Source organism: Sprattus sprattus (assembly GCF_963457725.1).
Source record: "Sprattus sprattus genome assembly, chromosome: 15".
NCBI classification, from domain to species: Eukaryota; Metazoa; Chordata; class Actinopteri; order Clupeiformes; family Clupeidae; genus Sprattus; species Sprattus sprattus.
The window spans coordinates 15872543-15895446 of record NC_137913.1 but is presented as its reverse complement, the minus strand read 5'-3'; the positions used below and the strand labels follow the sequence as shown (position 1 = coordinate 15895446).

General features: G+C 43.3%; 1 protein-coding gene across 1 annotated transcript in view; it reads right to left on the bottom strand.

The window, feature by feature from the left end:
- Positions 1-18478: 18478 nt before the first annotated feature.
- The window catches only part of LOC308376675 (transmembrane protein 132C), a gene marked incomplete at both ends in the record, with an annotated part of 164422 nt that continues 159996 nt past the window's right edge, over positions 18479-22904 (bottom strand). The window contains 3 exons of the mRNA XM_080853113.1: positions 18479-19708; positions 20920-21111; positions 22427-22700. Coding sequence (XP_080709239.1) covers positions 18479-19708; positions 20920-21111; positions 22427-22700 — 1696 coding nt within the window. The remainder of the gene's footprint in view (positions 19709-20919; positions 21112-22426; positions 22701-22904) is intronic.

The following is a 22904-nucleotide window of genomic DNA, read 5'->3' as shown; positions in this document are numbered from 1 at the left end:
GCACGGGAGAGGCAAAAGTGGAGTCGATTAGGCAGGCAGGGGTCGTTATTACAAGGAGATCTTTACACATAGAAATTGCTGGGACACAGGACTGGACATGATAAAGAGATGATGCCTCTTCAGTAAGCGTATCATACACAGAATCCAGCGAATACCCACAGTATATCTCTTACCTTGGCACAGTGTGTGTGAGTGGAAATTGAGTTTCAAATGCCTCTGCCTGCTCCTTTGCTTCTTGCCGATAATAAATGACCCACTTGAACAAACACCATTTATACTTGGCCTCATTATATCTATTGTTCGAATTAGAATAACACAGAAGAGCAGGGATGGCGGGGTGCTATGCTATAAAAACCTACAAACTGTGTCCTCCGAGGAAGGGCCAGAGCCAGAGAGACAGCTGGTGCACTTATTATTTTTCCTGCAAAATGACACTCTGGGTTTTCCGCACGTCACAATCTGACTCAAAATACGCAGTTGTGCTTTCCTTGATGTGGGAGACGTATAAACAAAATGTCAAATGGCAGTGGCAAACACACAGTGAGGAAATCAATATTTCCATTTCATTTTTTTGCACATCAGAGGAGAGATGGGGGGGAATCCAATTCAGATGTGAGTGATTTTTGCATTCATACATATGGATAATTCAGTCAACACCTCTGTGTGTGTGTGTGTGTATGTGTGTGTGTGTGTGTGTGTTTGTGTGTGTGTGTGTGTGTGTGTGTGTGTGTGTGTGTGTGTGTGTGTGTGTGTGTGTGTGTGTGTGTGTGTGTGTGTGTGTCTGTACCTGTGTATGAAGATGAGTGAGAGTGTGAGTGTGCATGTTTGTGTGTCTTTCTGTTTGTGTGTTTTTATGTGTATGTGTAAGTGTGTGCGGGCGTGTGTCTCGTTTGTGTGGGTATGTGTGTTTTGGATGTGTGTTTGTGTGTGAGTGTGTGTGTGAGAGAGAGAGATTCTGACTCCTTCTGATGATCTGAGGGAGGCCTCCACCAAAAGCAAGCCTTTGATTAGAGAGAATCATTCCAGGTGACACTCCGCAACATCAGTAGTCATGTGAAATGACACTTTGTCACACTGTCTGCATGCAAAGTCCCTAATGATGCCGGGGCCTGTCACAAGAAAGCAGAATCACCGGCATCCCCCGCATCACATTCCATCTCTCTGAAGCCAGAGCAGCATGCTAATTGAACTCAGCGTATGATTGAAACGCATCTCTGAATAAAAAGGCCCCCAAGAACCCTCTAGACAGGAGGAAGTGGGTGCATTAGTAATGCATTACTCGAAAATATAAACATTTTTTCTACACGGCAGGTTTGCTGATGTAAAGGGAAAAGTCCTTTTTGATAAGGCTTAAACACTCTGGTACAAAATGGATCACCGTGGAGAATATAGGCAAGTAAGTATGTATAGTAGCCATTTGAAATAGAACTACATCCAGTATCTCAACCACACAATGGAGAGGGAAGGTGTTGAAAAGGGACCCAGATAGAGGGTGTCACTGCCATAGTCAAGCTATGAAGCCAACCATAGTCTAGTGCCTCCAGGATCTCGTATTTTCACAGATTCAAGGATTTCCCACAAACTGCAACAGCGGGTGGCAATATTTTCATTTATTTATTCGTGTTATTTGAAAATTCAGTTACTTTTGGCCGCGACAATCACAACAAATACTTGCAAGATTCTGGCGGGATCAAATAAAATGTGGAATTCCCGCCAGAAATTGAACAGAAAACTTCAGAATCACCGCCATTTTAATTAGCAATTTTAGAGAATTCCTGCAGCGAATGCAGTCACTTTCGGCTGCAATGATTGCAACAAACCCTTGCAAGATTCCGGAGGGACTGATTATCGGCCTAAAACTGCAGATTCAGCCATACATGTGTAAGAATGCTGTGAAGCTTGTCATTCAACTTATGTTGTTCTCCATTATAACTGTAAATACAGCATGTGATTACCATTACAGCAACAGGTCTGGTGTGCTATGACCAATTCTCTGTGTATTGAAACGTTCAAAGTATAATGTGCAATATTTTCTTGTAAACACTAAAAAGCCTTGAACACCAGGACAGTTACTTCAAGGTTCTCATGTAATTTTCTTGATTTCTCTATTTTCACCGTAGAAGGGTTCTTAAGATATTCAAGCAGGAGGAACCACTGTCCAGTTGCATACTTTGTCTGCATGAAGATGCCCTGGAAATGAATGGGTAAGAAGCTGTGAGGGAGCCCACACCAACAGATGTAACAGTTACTCAACTGAGTGAGTAAAGGTGGATTCAGAGACCTTCCAATCTGGGAAGTATATTGTATGAGAAAAAAACTGTGAACACTAAAGAGATCTTGCTTGTGAGCCAGTGCATTTCAAGGCACAGACTACAGCACACAATGCTAAACCTGAATTATGAAGATACCTAAAAAATGCATGAAGTATCCCAGGGGGGGATACGTTATCCTTTTATGTTTTCATGTTTCATGTCTAATTAGCATGACACGAACCATCTGAAGACATTGTGAAAAAGCTAACAGGAGACTTAGTGACAAGGCCTTCATTGTTAACATGAGATCTGCTATGGAAATGCTTACTGAATACAGACTTATTCTGGCCTCAAATCCTTAAAATGTCCTTCAAATTCTAGGTGATATACTTTGGGCAGTGAGTAGAAAACATTATGATTTAAGCTCAAAGATGATCTCAGTTTTTCTGAAAGACAGTAAAACAGTGATTCCCTCCCGCGGAACAGCCATTAGGTCTACAGCTATCATTGTCTACCAAAACGAATGGCACAGGTGTCTCAGACAATCGCTGATGTGACATTACACAGCAATGAGGGAACTGAGTACAATCTCCTCTATTTATGTTATACACTCATTCGCATAATAACCCCAGCAGGATACATCAGATCACGGGGCATCTAAATTAGCCGTCTGATAGCTTGCGCTCAGCTTCCTATTCTCTTGTCACCATGTGGCCCTGAAGTTCAGGTCAGTTTTCGCTGACCCACACCTGTTTATGCATTTGAGAAATGGACCTGCACCTGCCCCACCTGGTGTTCCGCCATATTAATCAGCGCCCACCCGATGGCTCTTGGTGAAAATGCATGGCTGGCCCTCTGGATGCTCTAAATACTTCTTTTCCGTCTGGCTTTTGGTGGAACAAAGGCATATTTGCAGACTCTGTTCAGTTGGAAATCATAAAGCATTTGAGAATGTGTGCTTCACGTGTGATTCATTACCAGTCAAGCCAACGTAGCTGGCTGTGTTCTTAGTTTTTCTTTCCAAGATGGGTGCACAGTTCTGTTGGTGGATTTTTGTGAAACATAGAAAATGTAAGTGTGCAGAGATAAACCTGTTTGTAACTGCAAACACCACATCTATATAGAGGTCACATTCTCTAGTCTATAGCAAGATGGATTATTTAGGTCTGGCTAAGCAGGTAAATTAAATGGGTAGAAATAACTTTTAAGGAAGTAATTCCCTTTATCAGAGCACCACCTCTGTACTGTGATTGCTAAGTGTTTTGAGTAGAATTGTCTGTAAATACGGCAGTGATTACACTGGCGTGATTGCTGTGGGCAGTCACAGAGGAAGGTTTAAAAGAGTGAGACAATAGCAAGAGACTGTAAATCTTCTCCATAATTGCTTCGGATTGTCATCATACCTCTTTTTTAAAGCAGCTAGTTACGACACATGTTTTGGGCGATCTGCGATGTGTTAACTTCACCTTGTATTTGAGGGAGCAGATTGTAACAGGTACAAGATGCGTTGTAATTGCATTTGCACAATTAATTAAAACAACTGCCTCACAACTTTCTGGTGTACTTTATGGAACTTTTACTGAATAACAGTATAGCTTAGTTAGCCTTGTAGGAGTGCCTTCCAGGAGTGCATTTCAGCGCCTTGAGACTCCATTATAAATGCACCTATAAACCTCTACTTTTGTTTCCAAGGAATACACCTCAAATCTCACCTACACACGGCAGCAAAAAAATACAGTTTTATGGGCCAACCAGTGACGAGAGTGAAGAAGAAGGCAAGAGAGAAGAGATGTGTCTCCTCCAATAAAAAGTAAGATTGCTCAGAGGCCATTTTTAATGTAATAGATAGCCAGCGTCCAACAATAAATCAGCCGAAAACAGATAAAAATGAAAACCTCAGGATGATGGAGTGCTTTCGGCTGGTGGTTTGCATCATTTCAATATGCTCACGCGCGTGAGGAGCAAGCGCCCCAGCGGTGACAAACCTCCTTCTCTTCCAGCGTACATCTGTCCAAAGGCGAGCTCCTCAGCCGCCTCATAACTTCCCCACTCCTCACGCGAGCGGAGCTGCTCCTGACCTCCAAATAGTGATGAAAGCTGTAACATTTTTTAATCTCCAACTCAGTGCATTGCCAGTTTTGTGCTGGATCCCCATCCATGCCCCACCGATACAGAATACTCAGAATTTTTACCGAGCGGTGAGAAGTGAATGCAGGTAGGGTGTTTTACACCGACACACAAAGATGGAGACTTTGAGTTTTTAATCTTGAATCCAGTGCATTCTTGTGCTCAATTCATCTTGCACCCCAGTGCATTGTACCCACCACAACCATTATCTTACAAAGACACGACAGTGATCCCATCTGTGCTGTTGTGTTTAACGTAGGGCTATGAGACCTTACACAATTCCTCAATGTGTGCCATAAGAGATAGAAACGAGGAGAGATGAGCAATGACTAAGGGTGCGAACACAAGTTTAAGTTGAGTTCAGTGTGAAAAAACACACCTGATGTCTCGGAAACAGCTCCTCTTTGGCTGCTACTTTGAAAAGACTGTCACTGGAGACCTGCTAAACCTTTCCATTGGCAGTTTGAGATGCATTTGAGAATAATTTGAAAAGCTCACAATAGTTGTGTTGCGTTGATGACAATGATTTAGTTCATTCATTAGACATGGCCAGCGCTAGCAACACCCAGAAATTGCTGTTGGCGTTTTTAACATTACGCCCACATGATTTCTATTTAGCTGTGAGTGTAACTGCTGTCTGTGTCCTTGTCAAAAGGGATGGTAGGACATGCAGCAGATGATCTGTCTGGTGGTTTCATGACAGCCGCTAACACTTCTGCATGTGAATCACTCCTGAAGTATTGACATACATGCTAACTAGTGACGGATGATGTGCCGTCGTCCTGCTGTCTGACAGATTGATGTAATTTCAAGTGTGTGCTAGCAGTGATGGTCACAGCTCTGTTGTCTTAGGGGATGGAGTGCTTCCACCTGTGTGTGTGTGTGTGTGTGTGTGTGTGTGTGTGTGTGTGTGTGTGTGTGTGTGTGTGTGTGTGTGTGTGTGTGTGTGTGTGTGTGAGAGAGTGTTTTGGTGTCAGGTAAATGGATCAGGGCACGATAAAGATCTGAATGGTTATAAGTTGCATGTAAGGCAGAAAGGGACAAACGGACGGAATTACAAATTACAAATGTATCATGCCTATTTATCAGCTGTGTTTTCAGTGACAGATAAAAACAGTCAAAACATCCCGGATCAATCTAGAAGCACGTTAACACATACAATATAGACTACATAAATACAGCCTTGCACACAAGAATGAGTTTTTGTGCACACTGCCTAGTGTGGTTACATCTAAACGCTCTGCATAACATCATTGCACCACTGATGCCACCTTTGATGTCATGTCTCATTTATAGATGCTAATGGCAGTAAATTCCAGCCATAGATGGGTAGATTTGGTATGCGCTACAAATAATATTACGGTGACGGCTTTTCAAGCAGACTGCTGTTTTTTTTTCTGTAGTCAGCACCCTGTGGATAAAAGCACACTTGAACTTAATGGGTCTCACTCCATTACACAAAGGTTCGCCAATCTAACTGACAGGAAAGAGTAGAAACCAGTAGGTGCCTGTGTCTGTGTCCTTTTCTTAAACACCTCACAGGCAGCCACACTCACAGTGACCAAGACTGGCCAATCTTTGAGCACCTCCTCTCAGGTAAGGATGTACAACATGCAGAGCCGACTGAGCTGAGCAGAGGACAATGGCGAGCCGTAAATCACTACTCCTGCCAGTGATTTCACATACAGCTGTCTCTGCAAATTATGCGCAAATCAAAGGTCGGGACAAAGGAAATGGCTGTGAATAGAAGACAGAGGGGGAAAAAACAGGAGGATAAAGATGTATGTTACAGCCCAAACACCCAGAGCCTTCTCGTGGCAGCCCAGTAAACATATCAAGCCCCAAGTGGATCAGGTATATTACGACTAAATTGGTCTGCCGAAAGCAAAAAAAAAAAAGCGTGCTGATCTTCAGCTTCTCAAACAGCTTTTATCCCACTGACTGTCTCAAGGCTATATTATTAATGAGCCCAGTGGAGAGGGGGATGGAGAGAGGGATGGAGAGGGAGAGGGAGTGGGAGAGAGGGATGGAGAGGGAGAGCGAGAGGGGGATGAGCGGTGTGAGGTCTGGGCCGAGGCCTGGGCCAGTGAGTGTCAGGGCCTGGCACTGCAGACCTGACGTGCTATAACAGGCTCTCACCTCAGCTCTGTCGGTGTGAAGACACAGGAGCGTGGAGCTAATTTCATTCAGCAGAGGGGATCTCATGCATCTGATTAAGGCACAGGGAAAGCCAGCCTCTCTTGTCTCCATACGATGCACTGAGTTTCTGGGCTGTGTCAGTAAATGTGTATGTGGTGTATTGAACATGGTCACATACACTACATCCTGTAGATCAGCTAGTCACATGTTTTCAAGATCTATAGAGCATAGGGATTTGATAGCGAGTACTGCCAATAGCCTTAGCTGCAACTAACGAAAATTCCACTTATCAGCTAAATATGTGGAATTTTCGTTAGTTGCAGCCTAGGCTATTGGCAGTACTCGCTAATGTGTAAGTACTCACTTGTGCTTAAACTATTCATTCCCGTTTATTGCCAAACGTTCAGAACTTGTGGATTTGATTTGTATTCTGTTGTTTGCAAGAGGTATCATAAAAACATGGCAAAAACACTTTAATGAAGTACAACATCTACTGGAAAAGCCTCAAATTGGGAAGCTTGTCCAAGAAGCACAACGGGGCAGGCACTATAAATGGGAGATAGCGAGATGTCACGGCTAGGTCACAGACTCCTGGTCTTACATGTAAGCGTGGCACCGGTCCGGTGCAGTCCTGCATAATAAGCCCTCTCCTCTACAATCAATTGGAGGAGGAAACAGACGACCGATTCCATTACAATAGCCTTCCTGCAAGAGGAAAATGAATAAATATTAATCAAGCATTGATTAAAGTGTTAAGAGGATGGCTCATTATTCACACCTCCCACAACGAGCACCCACCCCTCACACACACCCTCCACCCATGTCCCTCACCCCACCCCACCTCATCTCACACTCCTCAAATGGATTATATATTGAGCAGGCATGAAGAGAAAGAGACAGAGAATAGCGGAGACGCAGAGAGACAAAGATGGCGCAATGGCAAGATAGCAGGACAGTGCTCGGTTGCTCAATATTATTTGGGAGGCCATTGTTCTGGCCGGCCATTACTCAAAGACATAACAAACGGAGTTAGGATCCATACCAGAAACCAGGTGACAGGGACCTCACAGATAAAAAAAAAAAAGCAGAGGGGGGAAGAGGAGGAGGCGCTGTAGATCTTGTGGGGACCAAAAATACAGCCGTCATGACTGTGAAGAGTGATGTAAGGACTCCTTAGAGTAGGTACTAGTGGAGAGATGGAACCGGTTAAGGCGATTGGATCTATTCAGGCCTTGTTACAGTTCTAGGTAAGCAAGGCTGGGGAGGAACTTGTTACGTGTAATGGAGTAACTTAATTAAATGACAAAATAAATGTCATTTGTTACAGTTACTGAGAAAAAAATTCATTAAATAACAGTTACTGATCAGAGTGTTAGTGATGACAAAGGGGGTTGGATCCAAATATATTCTTTTTCTATGGAAAGCTTTAAAGCTTGTATGTAGAATATAACATTCATTCTGTTGCTTTGCATCATTTTACCCTTTAGTCAGGCTCAATTCATTTGGCAGTAGGCGCTCAAATCTTGACCGTTGTTTTTAATTGGTTCTCCTGTTTGAATTTGCACCACCTCTCATATACCAATAAAAAAGTTATCAAAAGTAATGACTTGATAAAGTAATTACATGTTTCAGTTTCATGTGTTAGTAAGATGTAACCTATTACATTTCAAAAGTAACCTTCCCAACCCTGTGGGTAAGAAACGTAATGAATGGTAGCTGACTTGGTCCCTGGCCCTCAGTTCATGACAGGGACTCATGCACATGTTTGCTGTGAAACGCTTCTGAACCAGGGGAATTCAAACAGAATATATCATCAACAACAGAAACAAGTCCAAAAATATTCAATACTGAAGCCCAAAAACAATGAGATTACAGTAATGAAAGGTTTGGTTCATGAAATCTTCATCATCAAATATTTACCAGTCATTTCTACTGTGTTATTGGTGGTCCAACTGCTTTTTTAAAGCCTTTTGCATCACTGGTTCGAAGATTTTGTTATACCAATAAGGCTGATTTTCTTTTCTACACATAACAACCATTCATGCGAAACAGATAAGCATCCATCCATCCTGTAGTGGTGTGTTCATCTAATTACAACATGCACACCATTCTCAACTCCCCCCAAAATTCTGACATTATAGATACAATCACAGGCAGTCCACTTCAACAGCCTACATCTAATGAAAGAAAATAGTCTAATATTGTGAATGTTTGAAGGTACTGCTGCATTTCAAACCCAAATTTAAACATCTCTGCATACCTTCACACTGTTTAAACTTCTGATAATGTAGGAGAGGTACAAATGTGCCTCCCTGGCGTGTCTACATTGTGAGTGGGTGTGAAATGAGATGAGAAATTATTGCATTGTGCACTGATCTACGCCAATGCGCGGGGAAGGCATTCTTTGAAGTGAAGATTTTAAAACGGCCTTTTCCTATGCGATAGAGGAGAAAGAAATTGAACAGTTTGGATGGCCATGCAGAAAGAAATGGGAGCAAAAGAGGAGACAACAAAAGGGAGATCTACTTTTATAAAAAATGACATTCAACCAACTCTCAATCTTTTCATCTTATCTTCAGCCCATGCTAGGAGAACATCAAGAGATTTACAAGCTTGGCTGCATTTTAAAATTGAGTCCCTGTCTCTGGCTCTCTGCTGGGTTGTGGTGGACGGTATAAAATTCTTAGCACATGCTTTATACCTCTGCTTTATGTGGTTTCATCTGTCCTGGATTAATTAGTTTAAGTAAAAAGGAGCGCCAGAGTCTGGAAATAATAGGGCTGTAAAGGTCCAGTCTATGAATTTATCAATACAAAAGTTCCACTTGAAAGAACAGATACCTTTAGCGCACCAAATAAACAAAGGTACAGGCATCAATCAAAGAAGGGTGTTTTTCATTTTCAATTTAAATATTTACAAGGTTTTTCCTTAATCCAGCCATAATTGCTGTGTTGTCATTCAAAGACAAGACCACAATGTTTCCATTGTGTCCATGATCGTTTTTAATTTGTGGTGATCAGCTGAAATAATTAAAGTACTGCAGTTACTGGTGAATACTGTCCATTACTAATGTGTGTATATATATATATATATATATATATATATATATATATATATTGGTGTATAATTGTTTGTGCATCCTGTATATACTGTTCTCATTTATGATATATATAGTATGTTATACCACAGATGAAGGTTGCACACAAAGAAATATACACAATATACAGCTTAGAGTTTTTCAATATACTTGACCAGAAAATGTAAATAACATTACCACAATCCTCAAACGAAAGCTTTGACCATCCTTTCTCCTTCATTCCTTCTGAAAAGTGAATGATGCATTTTTTAGAATAAATTATGCCCATGACTAGTGGCTGACAAACCCTTTTTTGAGCTTCACAAAAGCCCACTCGGATGCTGGTGTTCTGTCGCCGGCCTACGGAAAAGTCCGTGCCGCAGCAGAGGAACCCAGCTATGAGTGGAATGTAAATAAGCGTTACAGTGCTGGAGATCTGAACATCCCCAGACAAAGAGGAGGCAAGGGAAAAAAGGAAAAAAATAAATAAATAAAAAGGGAAAACAGAAAAACACTGATATGAGCATTCAGTAAGGCATGGAAAAGTAATTTTCACACCGACTGGGCAGAAGAAGGAAGATGGAAGCTGTTAATCTATTTCAGATACCCCTTGTAGTTCTAGGATTCAGCGACAGAAAGAGAAAGAGAGAGAGAGCAAGAGAGAGAGAAGAGGAGAGAGAGAGAGTGAGAGGCAGAGAGAGTGAGAGGCAGAGGGAGGGGGAGGGGGGGATGGAGAGTTTGAGAGAAAAGTAGATCAAAGTAATCTGTGTATGAAACGAACCATACATCACGAGGATGGTCATGCTAGGGGCTGGGGATGGGATGGGATGGGGGGGCAGGGGAATTATCGGCCATCTGCCCACAGAGGCATACAGTGCCTGGGAGCACCTACACTGGGCTGATGGGAAGGTGTGGCCCTCTGGCCCTCTGGCTCCTGAGATGACTGCAGGCACTCCTGTCCAGATGCACCTGAGCCCTGCTCATCTTGTGTTTGACAAAAGAACAAACAAACACACACAAAAAACAGGGTGACGAGGACAGAATTTATAGACGGAATTAATTAAAAATACTCTTCCCCTTCAAGCCACTGGATTAAACCGAGACAACTGAAAACTAATTTGAATGCATACACACACTCTCTCACACACACACACACACACACACACACACACACACACACACACACACACACACACACACACACACACACACACACACACACACACACAATGTCAAGTACAGAGTACCTCTGTTGGGAATGGGAGATTTTAATTCAGTTACTTCCTTGGGTCCCAACAGCATATGTGCTGCCATTATGAGGGAAATTGAGGTAATTTTTCAAACACAAGATTATGGCTTTCGGATTCAGAACAGGCAGCAGTGCATGTGGATTGGACCTGAGTGACTGCGTGTCCTACCCACACCATGTAGTGCTAAATAAATCACAGTTGTTGTGATATTGTTGTGTCTCAGAATCATACCACCAATTTTTCCCCATTAGCAAAACAATACATATGGCATATGGCATAAGGAACAAGAAATGTTCCTGTTTGAATGCATTTCCTGTTGACATCAAGAAAAATGGTTCAGTTTATCACATGCTGTCTGAATTAACACACATTGCTTACTTGATTTGAATGAATCAACATCTTAATTGGCGACTTATCATTTCTTGTCATGCATGCTGACCGAGTGCTGTAATTGAAAGAGTGTTGATGACAGGGGGGTGTGCTTGAGTGTAATTGGAGACCTTCATGTTGTATCTACTAAGTTATTCACTTCAAACCGCTGGAACGTGAACGTGTGAATTCAGATGAATATTGATGAATTTGAATCGTCTGAAACCACATAGACATCCTGAGATTATTTTGCACTGTGTTATGGCCTTCTGTGCAGGGTGAGTTGTTGGTATCACTGTGTAGACATTTGTGAAAACCACGACTAGACCACAACAACTAAACAACTAATACGCAACTAAATAAATACATACAAATTCTATTGTTTACTAAGTGCTACACAACTTACAATGATTAACATCATTGCATGTCTGACAATCAAAGTAGGTCCATGTCAGAAAATGTAGAAAGGGAAGACTGTTTAAGGTAAAACTGCAATTTATTATAGATAGGAGCGGTAGTGGTGATTCTGGTGGGCGAGCGTGGCTGTTGTGTGTGTGTGGGGTATGGAGCTCATTCTGACCACCTCTGAGTGCAACCAGAGCCTAATAACTAATTGCGATACATTTCAAACATTCAGCTGCCTGGATGCCACCCATAACTCAAGCCCCCACCCCCACCTCCACCCCCACCCCCACTTCCTCTAGCCCCCCCAAACCCCCCACCCCGCCTCCTCCCCTCCCATCTCCAGACTCCCAAGCTGTCGGACTAAAAATATACAGCCTTCATTAAATAACTCAGAGTGGGAAGAAATGGATGGGAAGTCATTTAGGAAGATGAAATGGGCTGAACCTCAAGCACGCATCACCCTCATTCGCCATACATCAATTTAGTAAGGGGGGATAGAAATTGGAAAGTTTTTCGAGGCAGAAGGGCCCGTGAGGAGATGGGATGGTGGTTGACGATGTGCATATGCTTGTGTGATGAAGCTGTTTCTGAGGAGGGTGATGTGGGTGTGTGGGTGTGTGGGTGTGTGTGTGTGTGTGTGTGTGTTTGTGTGTGTAGGCTTGTGTGTGTGTGTGTGTGTTTGTGTATGGGTGTGTGTTTGTGTGTGTGTGTGTTTGTGTGTTTGTGTGTTTGTTTGTGTGTGTATGTGTGTGTGTGTGTGTAAATGTAGAATAGAGTACAACTGACGACTGAGTTGAACTCAGGTGACAGGCCTCTGGGGTATTCCAAGTACACAGGTGAGTGACAAACCTGGCTAAGTTAACTCCACCTATGGCTTCATTCTACTACCAAAACAAACCGAGGTCTCTTCTTTTGGGAGGTTTAACACTTAATCACTTAACCAGTTTTTTTTTTAAACTAAACAACAAACTTGAATACCCTTTGCTATTAAATTGATTTTAAGTTAGTATATTATAGTTTTGATGTCATGAGGAAAGCAATACATCACCACGCCTTGAAACTTTAGCACATAAAACCAGCTGGTCATGCTAACATTAGCTAGAGATTTCACATCAAAATATCGCTGCTTCTCACCTTCTCCTTCTCCCTCTCCCTATTCCAGCCTATAGACTGTTACCTGTGTTTTTATATTTGATTGACAACCCAATGGCCCTGACTGTGAATTTGAGCCTCTCTGTGCTTCTTTGCTGGTTCATTGAGACAATTCAGGTGGGATACCTCTTTAATGACATCCACCCAAACCTCTGGGACACATGCCAACATGAGGACATGTGTTTGAGCATATTTCAAACAGAAAAATACATATACGGTGGCTTTAAAAGCAAAGTAAGGGCGCTGCTGGATTGTGTGCAAGGCAGACAAAATTCCTAAATCATTCATTGAACGATGCATAGAAGCTGGCAAGACGACAGATAGGCCCCTTAATTTATTTATGATTGACATTCAGGGCTTTGATGGTATATCCAGTTTTATATTGTAGTCATATTTATCAATCTGCCCGGGTACAAAAAAAATGGTTCCTAGCCATGTGAGTCATTACTGCCATGACCATATTTCTGTATCCTTATTAATAGTTTATCAAGCTCTGCCTCTGAGCACAAATACTGCAGAGAGAGTCTCTGTCTTCACACCAGCATGATATTAGTTACACATTGATCTTATGCATTTGTTGATATTGTCTTCATGATGAATGGCTCTTGAATTTTTTTCCAATATACTGGATGCAACGTTTCGTCAAAACCTTTAATCATCCAGATCAGCCGGAAGATTCAATACTCAGAAAATGGGACAAAATTGAAATGTTATTTGTATTGCAGATATATAGTCAGTCAACCCTGTATGCCTCGCATATTGCGTAAGAGCTATCAGGACTGAGGAAGGACGGCTCTTTGGTTCATGAAATGACTGCTGTCAACCCAGTGAGCTCCTTCGTTCCACACGTGCACCGTCAGATCGTTTACCCGCCACTGCTCAGGTGGAGGTGGTGTGCGTGCAACGGCATTGCCACCCTTGATATGGAGTAATTTATTCAGAGGCAGCGACGCAGCCCTATTAGCCTGGTTATACTGCGAGAGAGAGAGGAACATTGGTCAATGCACTCATTTATCAGGTCAGTTGTAACTTAATGGAGCATATGCCACTGTTGGGCTTCGTGGGAGTAAAAGACAGAGAAACGGGCCATCCCGCTTTATGACGTCTGCTCATGTGCCTGCACAGAATTGGACAGCGGTAGGTGGGAGTGCACATGTCCAGGCCTTGTGAATTCTCCTTCTACATTGAGCATTACGTCTTTCAGGCAGGCTTGAACAAGTACTATCAAATGAAAAAAAAATATGTGTTCTCTGTTCTAGGGCCTACGTATGTCACTTGACTGAATTACCCAACTGGAAGACTCATATAATCGTATTTATTTCCTATCGAAGATAGATTTATTTATTGGGTGTTTTTAGTCCATATGTTTAGACATGTAATTACAAAAAGACAATCCTGCAGCGAATAACTGTTTGACAGTTCACGTTTAATTTGCAATCAAGTGAGTGGGTCTCCTGGATGGCTTATGGTACATTCTCTGAGGAAAAACATAAATGAAGGAAAGTAAGCCCTGCAGCCAGCTGCGCCAGGGGGGTATTTGGTGTGACCGCCTCAGGATAATAACAACCTTTCCCGAGGACTGTGCTTCAGTCATTTAATGTTGCTCTGGGCGGAGAGGAATGTCTGCTTCGGGCCCTGCTCGCTCCATCATCCTCCCGAGTTACTCCTGCATTTTGTGGAGTTCCACACGCGCCGCCCAAAAAAAATCTAACACAAACGCACTGGTCCATAGGTTAACTATTCATCTCGGGTCGGGCGACAAGTCTGGGCTAGGGCTACCTGTATCTAGCATCTGTCTTTGGTCCACATGCCGCACCGCTAAGCAATGCTACGGCGCATGGTAATGTTTATGGAATGAAAACGAAATGTCACGCGAAGACACAGACCACTTCCCTTTGGCTCGGCCTCCGCAGTCATTTTTCTTGTTAATGTAGCATGTCGAATTTGTAAGGCGACGGCGTGAAAATGAAAGGTTGCATGTCTCACTTGTCTGGCAATATGTATTTGATAACTGCAGTAAATCAACGCCGCGGAGGGGAAACGCATGTTAATGGAAGTCACTAAATTGGAATGGAATTTGTTTGAAAGGGGAAAGCTGAGCACGCACCAGTGGGAGAAGGCAAAGACATTTATTTCTTTATGTGTGTGTGTGGGGAGTGGTGGGGTGGGGGGCAGAAAATAAACACCAGAACAAGAAAAGTGATAAAGTTATTCTAATGGAGTTGTGTTGGTTGTAAGAAGTAGTATAGAACACATAATTTCCCAGCTCCAGTGAGTGACTAGGTTACACTTCAGTACCATGGACAGCGGCCGTTCATTAAAAACTGGACAGAGACACAGAGCCAGTCTCTTGTAGATACTGCGTTCTTCTCCAGTGTGTGCTTCTCTGGCATTTCAGTGCATCCCACTCTACCACAGTGGCTTGACATAAATAGCAATCACAAAATAATATATATAGCATTCTCCAGATATAGCAGTCTCACATATGTAATTTAACTAATTATCAGGTAACTGACAGGTGACGGTAGCAAATGAGGTGATATTTTCCCCAGACTTTCTTTCTCTTTCTTTTTATGTTTCTAATGCCACTATTTTGAGGAATAATGGAAATGGAACATTACTGGGATATAACCACGGTGCCACATCTATTTCCTACATTGGTTTAAATTGGCTCACAACAACAACAAACTTCAAAGGATCCCTGTGTGTGATTGCACTTGGAGTTACATGAATGTCTTTGGATGTTGACTCCTAAAAGCATGCGTTGTGCAAATAACTGTGTTTAGATCAAGCATCAATAGTGTGCTTTCTGATTCAAGACATCAAAATGTGGAAATCTTTCCTATCTGCGCCTGGCCGAAAAGATTTCACCAATAACACAATTTTTGTAGAATGACAGTGTTACTAAAGTGACATGTAGTGGTTTACATGGCTGTTCAGGGTATTCTGAGTTCACTGAGCACCATGACACTTTAAATAAGGAAAATCCAATATATTTGTGCAGAGATTCAGGAAGAATTCAATTGGCTAAAACATTTGTAGTTTATTTCCAAAAGACCTCTCAATAGACTTCATGGGAGATAGCATGGCTTCATGGAAATTTGAAATCAATGCATTTTAAAGAATGATAAAGATAAAAGAATAAAGTGGTGGTGAAATGAACTCGATAGACTAAAAGGTATCTGCACACATATCTTGGGTGGCCAAATGAAATAACAAAAGATGACAAGAGACATTGGTGTGGGGAACATTTCAAGGTTTTATATACATATTCTTTACTGTTCAGGTACACATCCTCATATTGTAAAAAGAGGCATGGAATACAAAAACGAAAAGTAACCAAAATAAACCAAAAAAATAAAATAAAATAATCTACTACAATGATTCACAGAAGGCCAAGTGCTCTGATTGTCCAGAACACCAACACTTGCACTTTAATTAAGAGTACAAAAAATGGCTACAATCAGTCCATATAATAATGCTCATTAGTTGAATGCTATACTCTGAAAAGGGAACACTGGCTCTATAAGATTATTGACTGAATACACACGGGAGAGGAAGCTTCGGTGACGGTATAGTTTTGTACATCACAGAATAAGAATGCCACTGTCCGAATCCCTGTTGAATCCCGTCGCCTTGAAACCTTTGTGATTCCTTTTTAAAGTTTTATTCTTTAAAAAGCAAAAATGTTCCACCAACTTGGCTCAACAAGCTATTCGGTGGTTGACAGATTCTCATCAGTGCAACAGCCTACATTTTTTTATGGGATTGTTTTTTTTCCTACTGAAACCTTGGCTCTGAAAATTGCCTTCTTTTCTGTCGCCTCGTAGAGTAGCAATGTGCCGGGGAAGTGAGCTTGGCATCCTTCTAGTGGTCATTTTTCCCCATGTGTTTGTGTGGCAGGTCCATAGCAGCCTGACAAGAAACAAAATGCGAGATAGTATTGATGGCTGTGTAGGTATCCCTGTGCAATCCCCATTCCATGAATGATACATGATGAAGGGTAGAGAATGGTCTTTAAAAAAAGCTAAGGGTTCAGTTTCCCCAAATCCTCATGGTGCTGCTGCATCTATGGCCATCACTGAATCAGAGAAAAACTCTCAGTTATGAAGATCATAGCAGTGTACAGCTTTTGGGAGACTAATCCAAGATGGTGGATCAATGCAAAATCTTCTGTTTCTCTTCTATGCAAAATGTACAAAATTAACCATGTAGGCCATGACCTAGACTTGCTTTTCACAAGGTTTTTAGTGATTTATTTACATCCTATTTCATGTTACACTTACAAATAAATATTGCATTCTTACAATCTACTATTTCAGATTTCACCCTATCAATTTCTCTTTTAAACATTTTTTTTTCACCTGAGCTGTTCAAGAGGTCTTTTGAGCCTCTTCTCACCTGCAAGCATCGTCAAATAAATTAGAGAATGGAGAAACAGTGTAGGACAAACAGAACCCTCACTGGAGCATACAGACACCTCATAGTGTCTTAAACTTCTGGGAAGACTGCAAATAAAGTTTATGAACACCTTAAAAAAAAAGAACAACAAACATAAAATGAGCATTCATACTCTTGACCATTTATGTTAGTAGAAGAATATCTATCTGTACAGAATAATGTTCACTATCTCTTCACAGACGGTTCCTTTCCCCTTAGTTCTAGATACTGAAGTGCTACTTTTTGAGACCACCCTTGGACCTTTCTCATCTCACCAAGGCCAAGGACAGAAGGTTTGAGCGCCTCGCATTACTGGTACAGTTGTGCTGCCATAATAATGCTGTACAAAGACTAAACAAGGGTAGGCAGCTCTGTAGTGAGTATAGCAGGAGGAGGAGGACCACTGTGGCTCCATCCGATTGTGCAAGTGAGCTCTTCCATCAGCTGCCGTGAGGCTGTGTGATGGACGCTCAAAAATCTCTTACTCCTCTAAACATTCATTGCAAAAGAAAGGTAGGGCGGTACTGTTAAGTTCATAAGGTAAGAAAGAATATGTAATTAATCATTTTTTTCTGGCTGGGGCATGGTTGGCACAGGTGTGATGATGGGATGTCTAAATGGACGTGTAAGTGCCTAAAAGATGGTTACAGTTTTGTGGGTTGGTGGAGTCAGATTAGGTACGGGTTTGTAATGATGTCTACAAGCGACACAAAGCACATCGATTTTGGATGGAGGTGGCAAGGGTGAAAAGGATATCCAACCATCGAATGTAGACTACAGAAATGAACACAACTAATGGAGCATTTAGTGTTGGTCAAAAAAGCACTGCATGAGATGGTACACACACAGTCTGCTAGCTAAAGTCAGAAGTCACACAACAAAACCGACTGAATGATTTTTTGAACCAAAAAAAAGGTAAAACTCAATTCTTGCTCTTCTAAATTCTTATACTCAAATAAATGTACACCAGTTTCTGTATGCTTTACATGGTCTCACCATCCAGTGGTTTGTCTTAAATGAGTTATTCTCAGGCCCTCGACTGGCATTAGTAAAAGTTTCAGAGCCAGCCAGGACAACTGTTCAACACGATTCAATTTTACCCCTCACTCTGATAGGTCACTGTCATATCAACTGATGAATGTCACTTGCATTGCATTCCAAACCATTTGACGTCTCCTTGTCTTAAGTCCTTCATGAAAGTAACCGCAACCGCAAAGGCAATACAGGTGAGATTTATGTCGAGTCCAGTTCCCCCCCACATCACTTTCTCACAGATTGTCTTGTAGCCTCTCCATGTAGGTTCTGATCTCAGCCGACTGTCCCAAGTCCATGTCTTGGCACACCCACTTGATGTCGTCTTCGTTGCCAACGAGGATTGAGTTGGTGTAGGGCCCTCCCTCATCCGGCAGCACTGTGGCGTAGGAGGTGAATTTGACCCGCTTGCCCTTGGAGGCCCGGGGCGAGTTATTCAGGGGCTCGGCCTTGCCTGACGGGTCCTTGCCCACGCAGGGCCCGCGCGGGTCGGAGAGAGTCCGGGGAAGGGTCTGGCCATGGGCCGAAATGCCGCCCTTGAGAGTCCCACTGCCGTTGAGCAGGTATTTGCTCTCCTCACAGCTGTCGCTCCGGTCGATGGCAGTGGTGCACTCGTCGGTGTGGGGCAGCGGGCCGTGGTGGTTGATGTGATGGTGATGGTCCATGAGCTCGGCCTCGTTGCCCAGCCACACCCAGTCGTGTGCGTGGTTCATGTTGCCCTGCTCCAGCACGGGCAGCTGCTTGTGGCGGTACCTGAAGGCGAAGCTCACGCAATTGATGAGGAAGACCAGGATGGCCAGGCAGAAGACCCCCAGCAGGGCGTACATGCCGATCTCCAGGTCAGACAGCCCACGCGGGCTTTGGGTCAGGTCAGTCTCAGCCCCCCCAGGAAGCTCCACCTGGGCGGGGATGCTGGTGTAGCCTACGGGGGTCTGGCCACCGCCGCCTCCTTGCTTAGCCCCAGGGGACTTTTTGGTGACAGTGGTCTTGGTTGTGGTGCTTACCTTCCTCACCGCGCCTTCCTCTCGGTCGGCGGCAGCGCTGGTGAACTTGGTGTACTCTGACCCCGTTTTCCCCTCCTCCCCCTGACCCTTCTGCCTCTGCTCGCTGGTGCTGTTGTCCAGGCCACCCTCACCCTCGTCCTGCCCGCCACCACCACCGCCGCCTCTTTGCTCCACGTCGTTCTGGCCGAACTTCACCCGCACGTTGCCCACGCCACTCGCCAGTACGCTCTTGCGCTTGGACTTCTGACAGGTCTCGGAGATGACCATCTCCACCTTGACCAGGGCCCCCTGGCCCTCTCCCTCGGCCTGCACCATGGGCCACTTCTGTGGGTTGTCCTGGTAGGTGGAGACCACTGCCTCATCCAGGGAGGTGGCAGTCAAGGTGAAATCCCGGGGGTCGTAGATGTTGAGGGGTGTCACGGAGCCGTCACTGTACTGGATCCAGGCGCTGATGACAGCTTCCTGAAAAGTGGCAGAAGTAAAAACTCAAAAATCAGACGAGATAAAGTAAACAGTCAGGTTTAGAAGATGACAGAAAACTAACACTTAAATGTATGGAACGTGCAGGAATAAAGCAAGATGCAGAGACATTTTGTCTTGGCTAAAATAAGGAACTTTGACCTTGATATGATTGCACATACAATGCTTGTTTTTATGACTGCAAAGAAGCTCAGACAGCTGAAGTTGTTTTTAGTCTGGAAGAAGACCATAAACAGGAACTCTGCTGATTTATTTTTAAACAAAACCCGATTTTGCATACATAACACCCAAAGCAATTCAAGGAAAGTGATTAAATGAGTATCTATATCAGAAATAGTTTTTTTGAACAAGCTATGGTGTGACAATGAGGGGAGAATGAAAGACACATGAAATGCATTGGACAGCATATGTCGATAAAACCAGACACACAAACATGACCGCACACAAAGTGCTTATTAGGTTTGTGGGGTAGCATATTCATTTAGTTACACATACTCTGCAAAGACTAAATCATATTAGCATGCAATTGGCATAATAAAAAATGCTACAAAAGAAACAACACCTTGCTAAGAGATGGAGCCTTAGATGTTTAGTGAAACATTGCTTAACCTTTTAGCTTTTCCACGTAGACATCTGTTTAGTTCTTTTAGAAACAATATTTGAGTTTAGTCTAATCTACAATTGTAATTTATTCAAGACAAATATATGACTAAACTGTTCATTAACAATCTAGCACTAGAATGTAGACCTATAAAAGGAGCCATCCTCCAGCCGTCATTTTATTCTGCCAGAAAATGATCCTGACCCTTCTCAGCCTTTCTGTGTGCTTCCATCACACCCCCAACATTACATTAGCGAGGTCAAAGAAGTGCAGTTGGTTGCACATCTGTGTGCATCCGAGTGAGGGGTTAGAATAATGACACTATAACAAATCCGTCTGACACCTCACTAAATTGTTATACAGTACACTTACATTATTGTTATCATGCTCACATTAACTTCAGATTAGCCTCTAATTAACACTCTACTTTTCTGCACAATGCTTCTCGACCATGCAATGAATGGTGCAATATGGTGACCTGTGCACAGAGGTTCATTCAATGACCAATAAAAACGTCATACCCCTGACAGGACACAACCTGCCAAAAAAAAAGATTACAAAAAATAAAAGAGTTGGATTTCCTGGACGTCACCTGTTTGGGTGCATTGAAGAGGTCTTGCGCGGTGGTGGTGACGTAGATGGCGCGGCTGTCTGCAGGACTGGGATGCAGGGACAAGCTGAGAGAGGCCACCAGCTGCACGCCAAGGTCCGAGACGGTCACCTTGTCATCCAAGACTGTGACGGTCTTCTCAGCCAAGATGGAGTCTGAGAGCGGCGAGATTACCTGCAAAGCGATAGCCAAGCCAAACATCAGTCGGATACATGAAAACCCATTCATGTCTGGGCTCGGATTCTGGCACTCTAATTCCTCATAATCCTCTATAAAATAAAATCTGTCATTTCAACAAAGCCCTCATTCTGCATTTGATGGCTTTCAAAGGCAGATTTTTGCTTTTACCCTTCACAAACCCCCTTACATTGTTTAATTCAAAACATAAACAACTAACAACTCTTGCATTGATCACAAGCCATCATGGAAATTACAGCCTAGTTTATGTTGGTGGCTTGTAAAAATCAACTTTGAAATTAGACATTTATTGACATTAAAACATAAAAAAACTGAATAAATCACCAAGACAAACAAACCACAGGCTTGGGAGAAAGAGCTTGACAAGGCATAGTGTATGACACCACCAACGGGCAACCAAAGGAAGATTTCGACACCAGGGAAATTCGAAATAAATGTCAGAACCGAGCAAAATGTCTTCATGCCAGGACCTGACTTGTTGACTGACACCACTGGGATTTCCAACAGCGACGGGGGGAGAGAGGAAGAGAGAGAGAGTGAGAGAGAGAGAGACGTAGTTTGAAGCATCAAGAAATCAAAAGAGCTTAGGCGTGTTAAACGGTGACAGTGAGGGACAAGCACAGTGCAAGCCAGTATCACTCATTCGAGGGGAATTTCCATTAAACTAACCATAGCAGCTCTTCCCAAGGGGTGCCCTCACAACTCGTGTCCCAAGGCGTCGCTGTGTGTGATATAGAATCATGCATATGCCCACTCTAACAACAAAAACAACACTGTGTATCAAAGAACTTGATAGAGTAGAAGAGACCTAAACTCCGTACGCAGACTTATGCAGACACACTCTGTGGCACAAAGAGACACGTATTACGACACTTAATCTGATACCTTTGTAGGGCTGACAGCAGCAAATGGAACAGCGATCTAAGTTCTCTATCCTGGGATCGAGCTTGTTAGCATGTAGATGTGGCAAGTCGCACCTTCACACCTGACGTGGCAGATGTGTATGGTGTGGTGTTGTCAATATCACAAGACCTGCCTATTCCTAATGTTCTTCACAGGCACAGAATAGCAGGCACATAAGACACAGGTTTATGGGCCATGAACACAGAAACAGATGCTGAGAATAGCCTGTCAGTAACACTTCAGTTGCATAGCAAGAGCAAATGGGGGAGGGGCAAAGCTTGCTATTAGGAGTGGGTGGATGGGGGGCCCAAGAATGACCCTGTGACCTTTATAATTTGGGCATAAAGCTCTGGATTCGACTTAATTGTTTGGCGCCATATGGGCATACCTGAATGGTGGTGATGCCCAGGTCTCTGCCCATGAGGACCCTCCCGTCGATAAGGCGGGCGATGCGCGGGTCCTCCACCTTCAGGTAGTCCTGCACCAGGTCCGTGATGTCCGCCTGCCAATCCGCGCCCAGCATGTAGACCAGCTCCCCGCCTGGGTCCGTGGGCTCCGCCACAAAGTGGGTCAGTACCCGCACCAGGGCGTACTGGTACTGCAGTGTGCAGCCCCTTCCTCGTCTGTCGTCATCCTCATCATCCTCACTGTCGCGGGTCGGCCTGACGCAAGGAGGAGGGGCTATCAGTTAGTGAACATCACACACTGGCTTTTCTATATGACAGTTGTAAACTTGCAAGCAAGGGTCAATTTTGCCAAAACCTTATATCAAGGTAGATTGGCATGCATGTCTACCATAATTCTCTTTACATTGGGAAGAGTATGTTGTGTACAGGGACAGTGTATAGGTTACTGAATAGAAACGC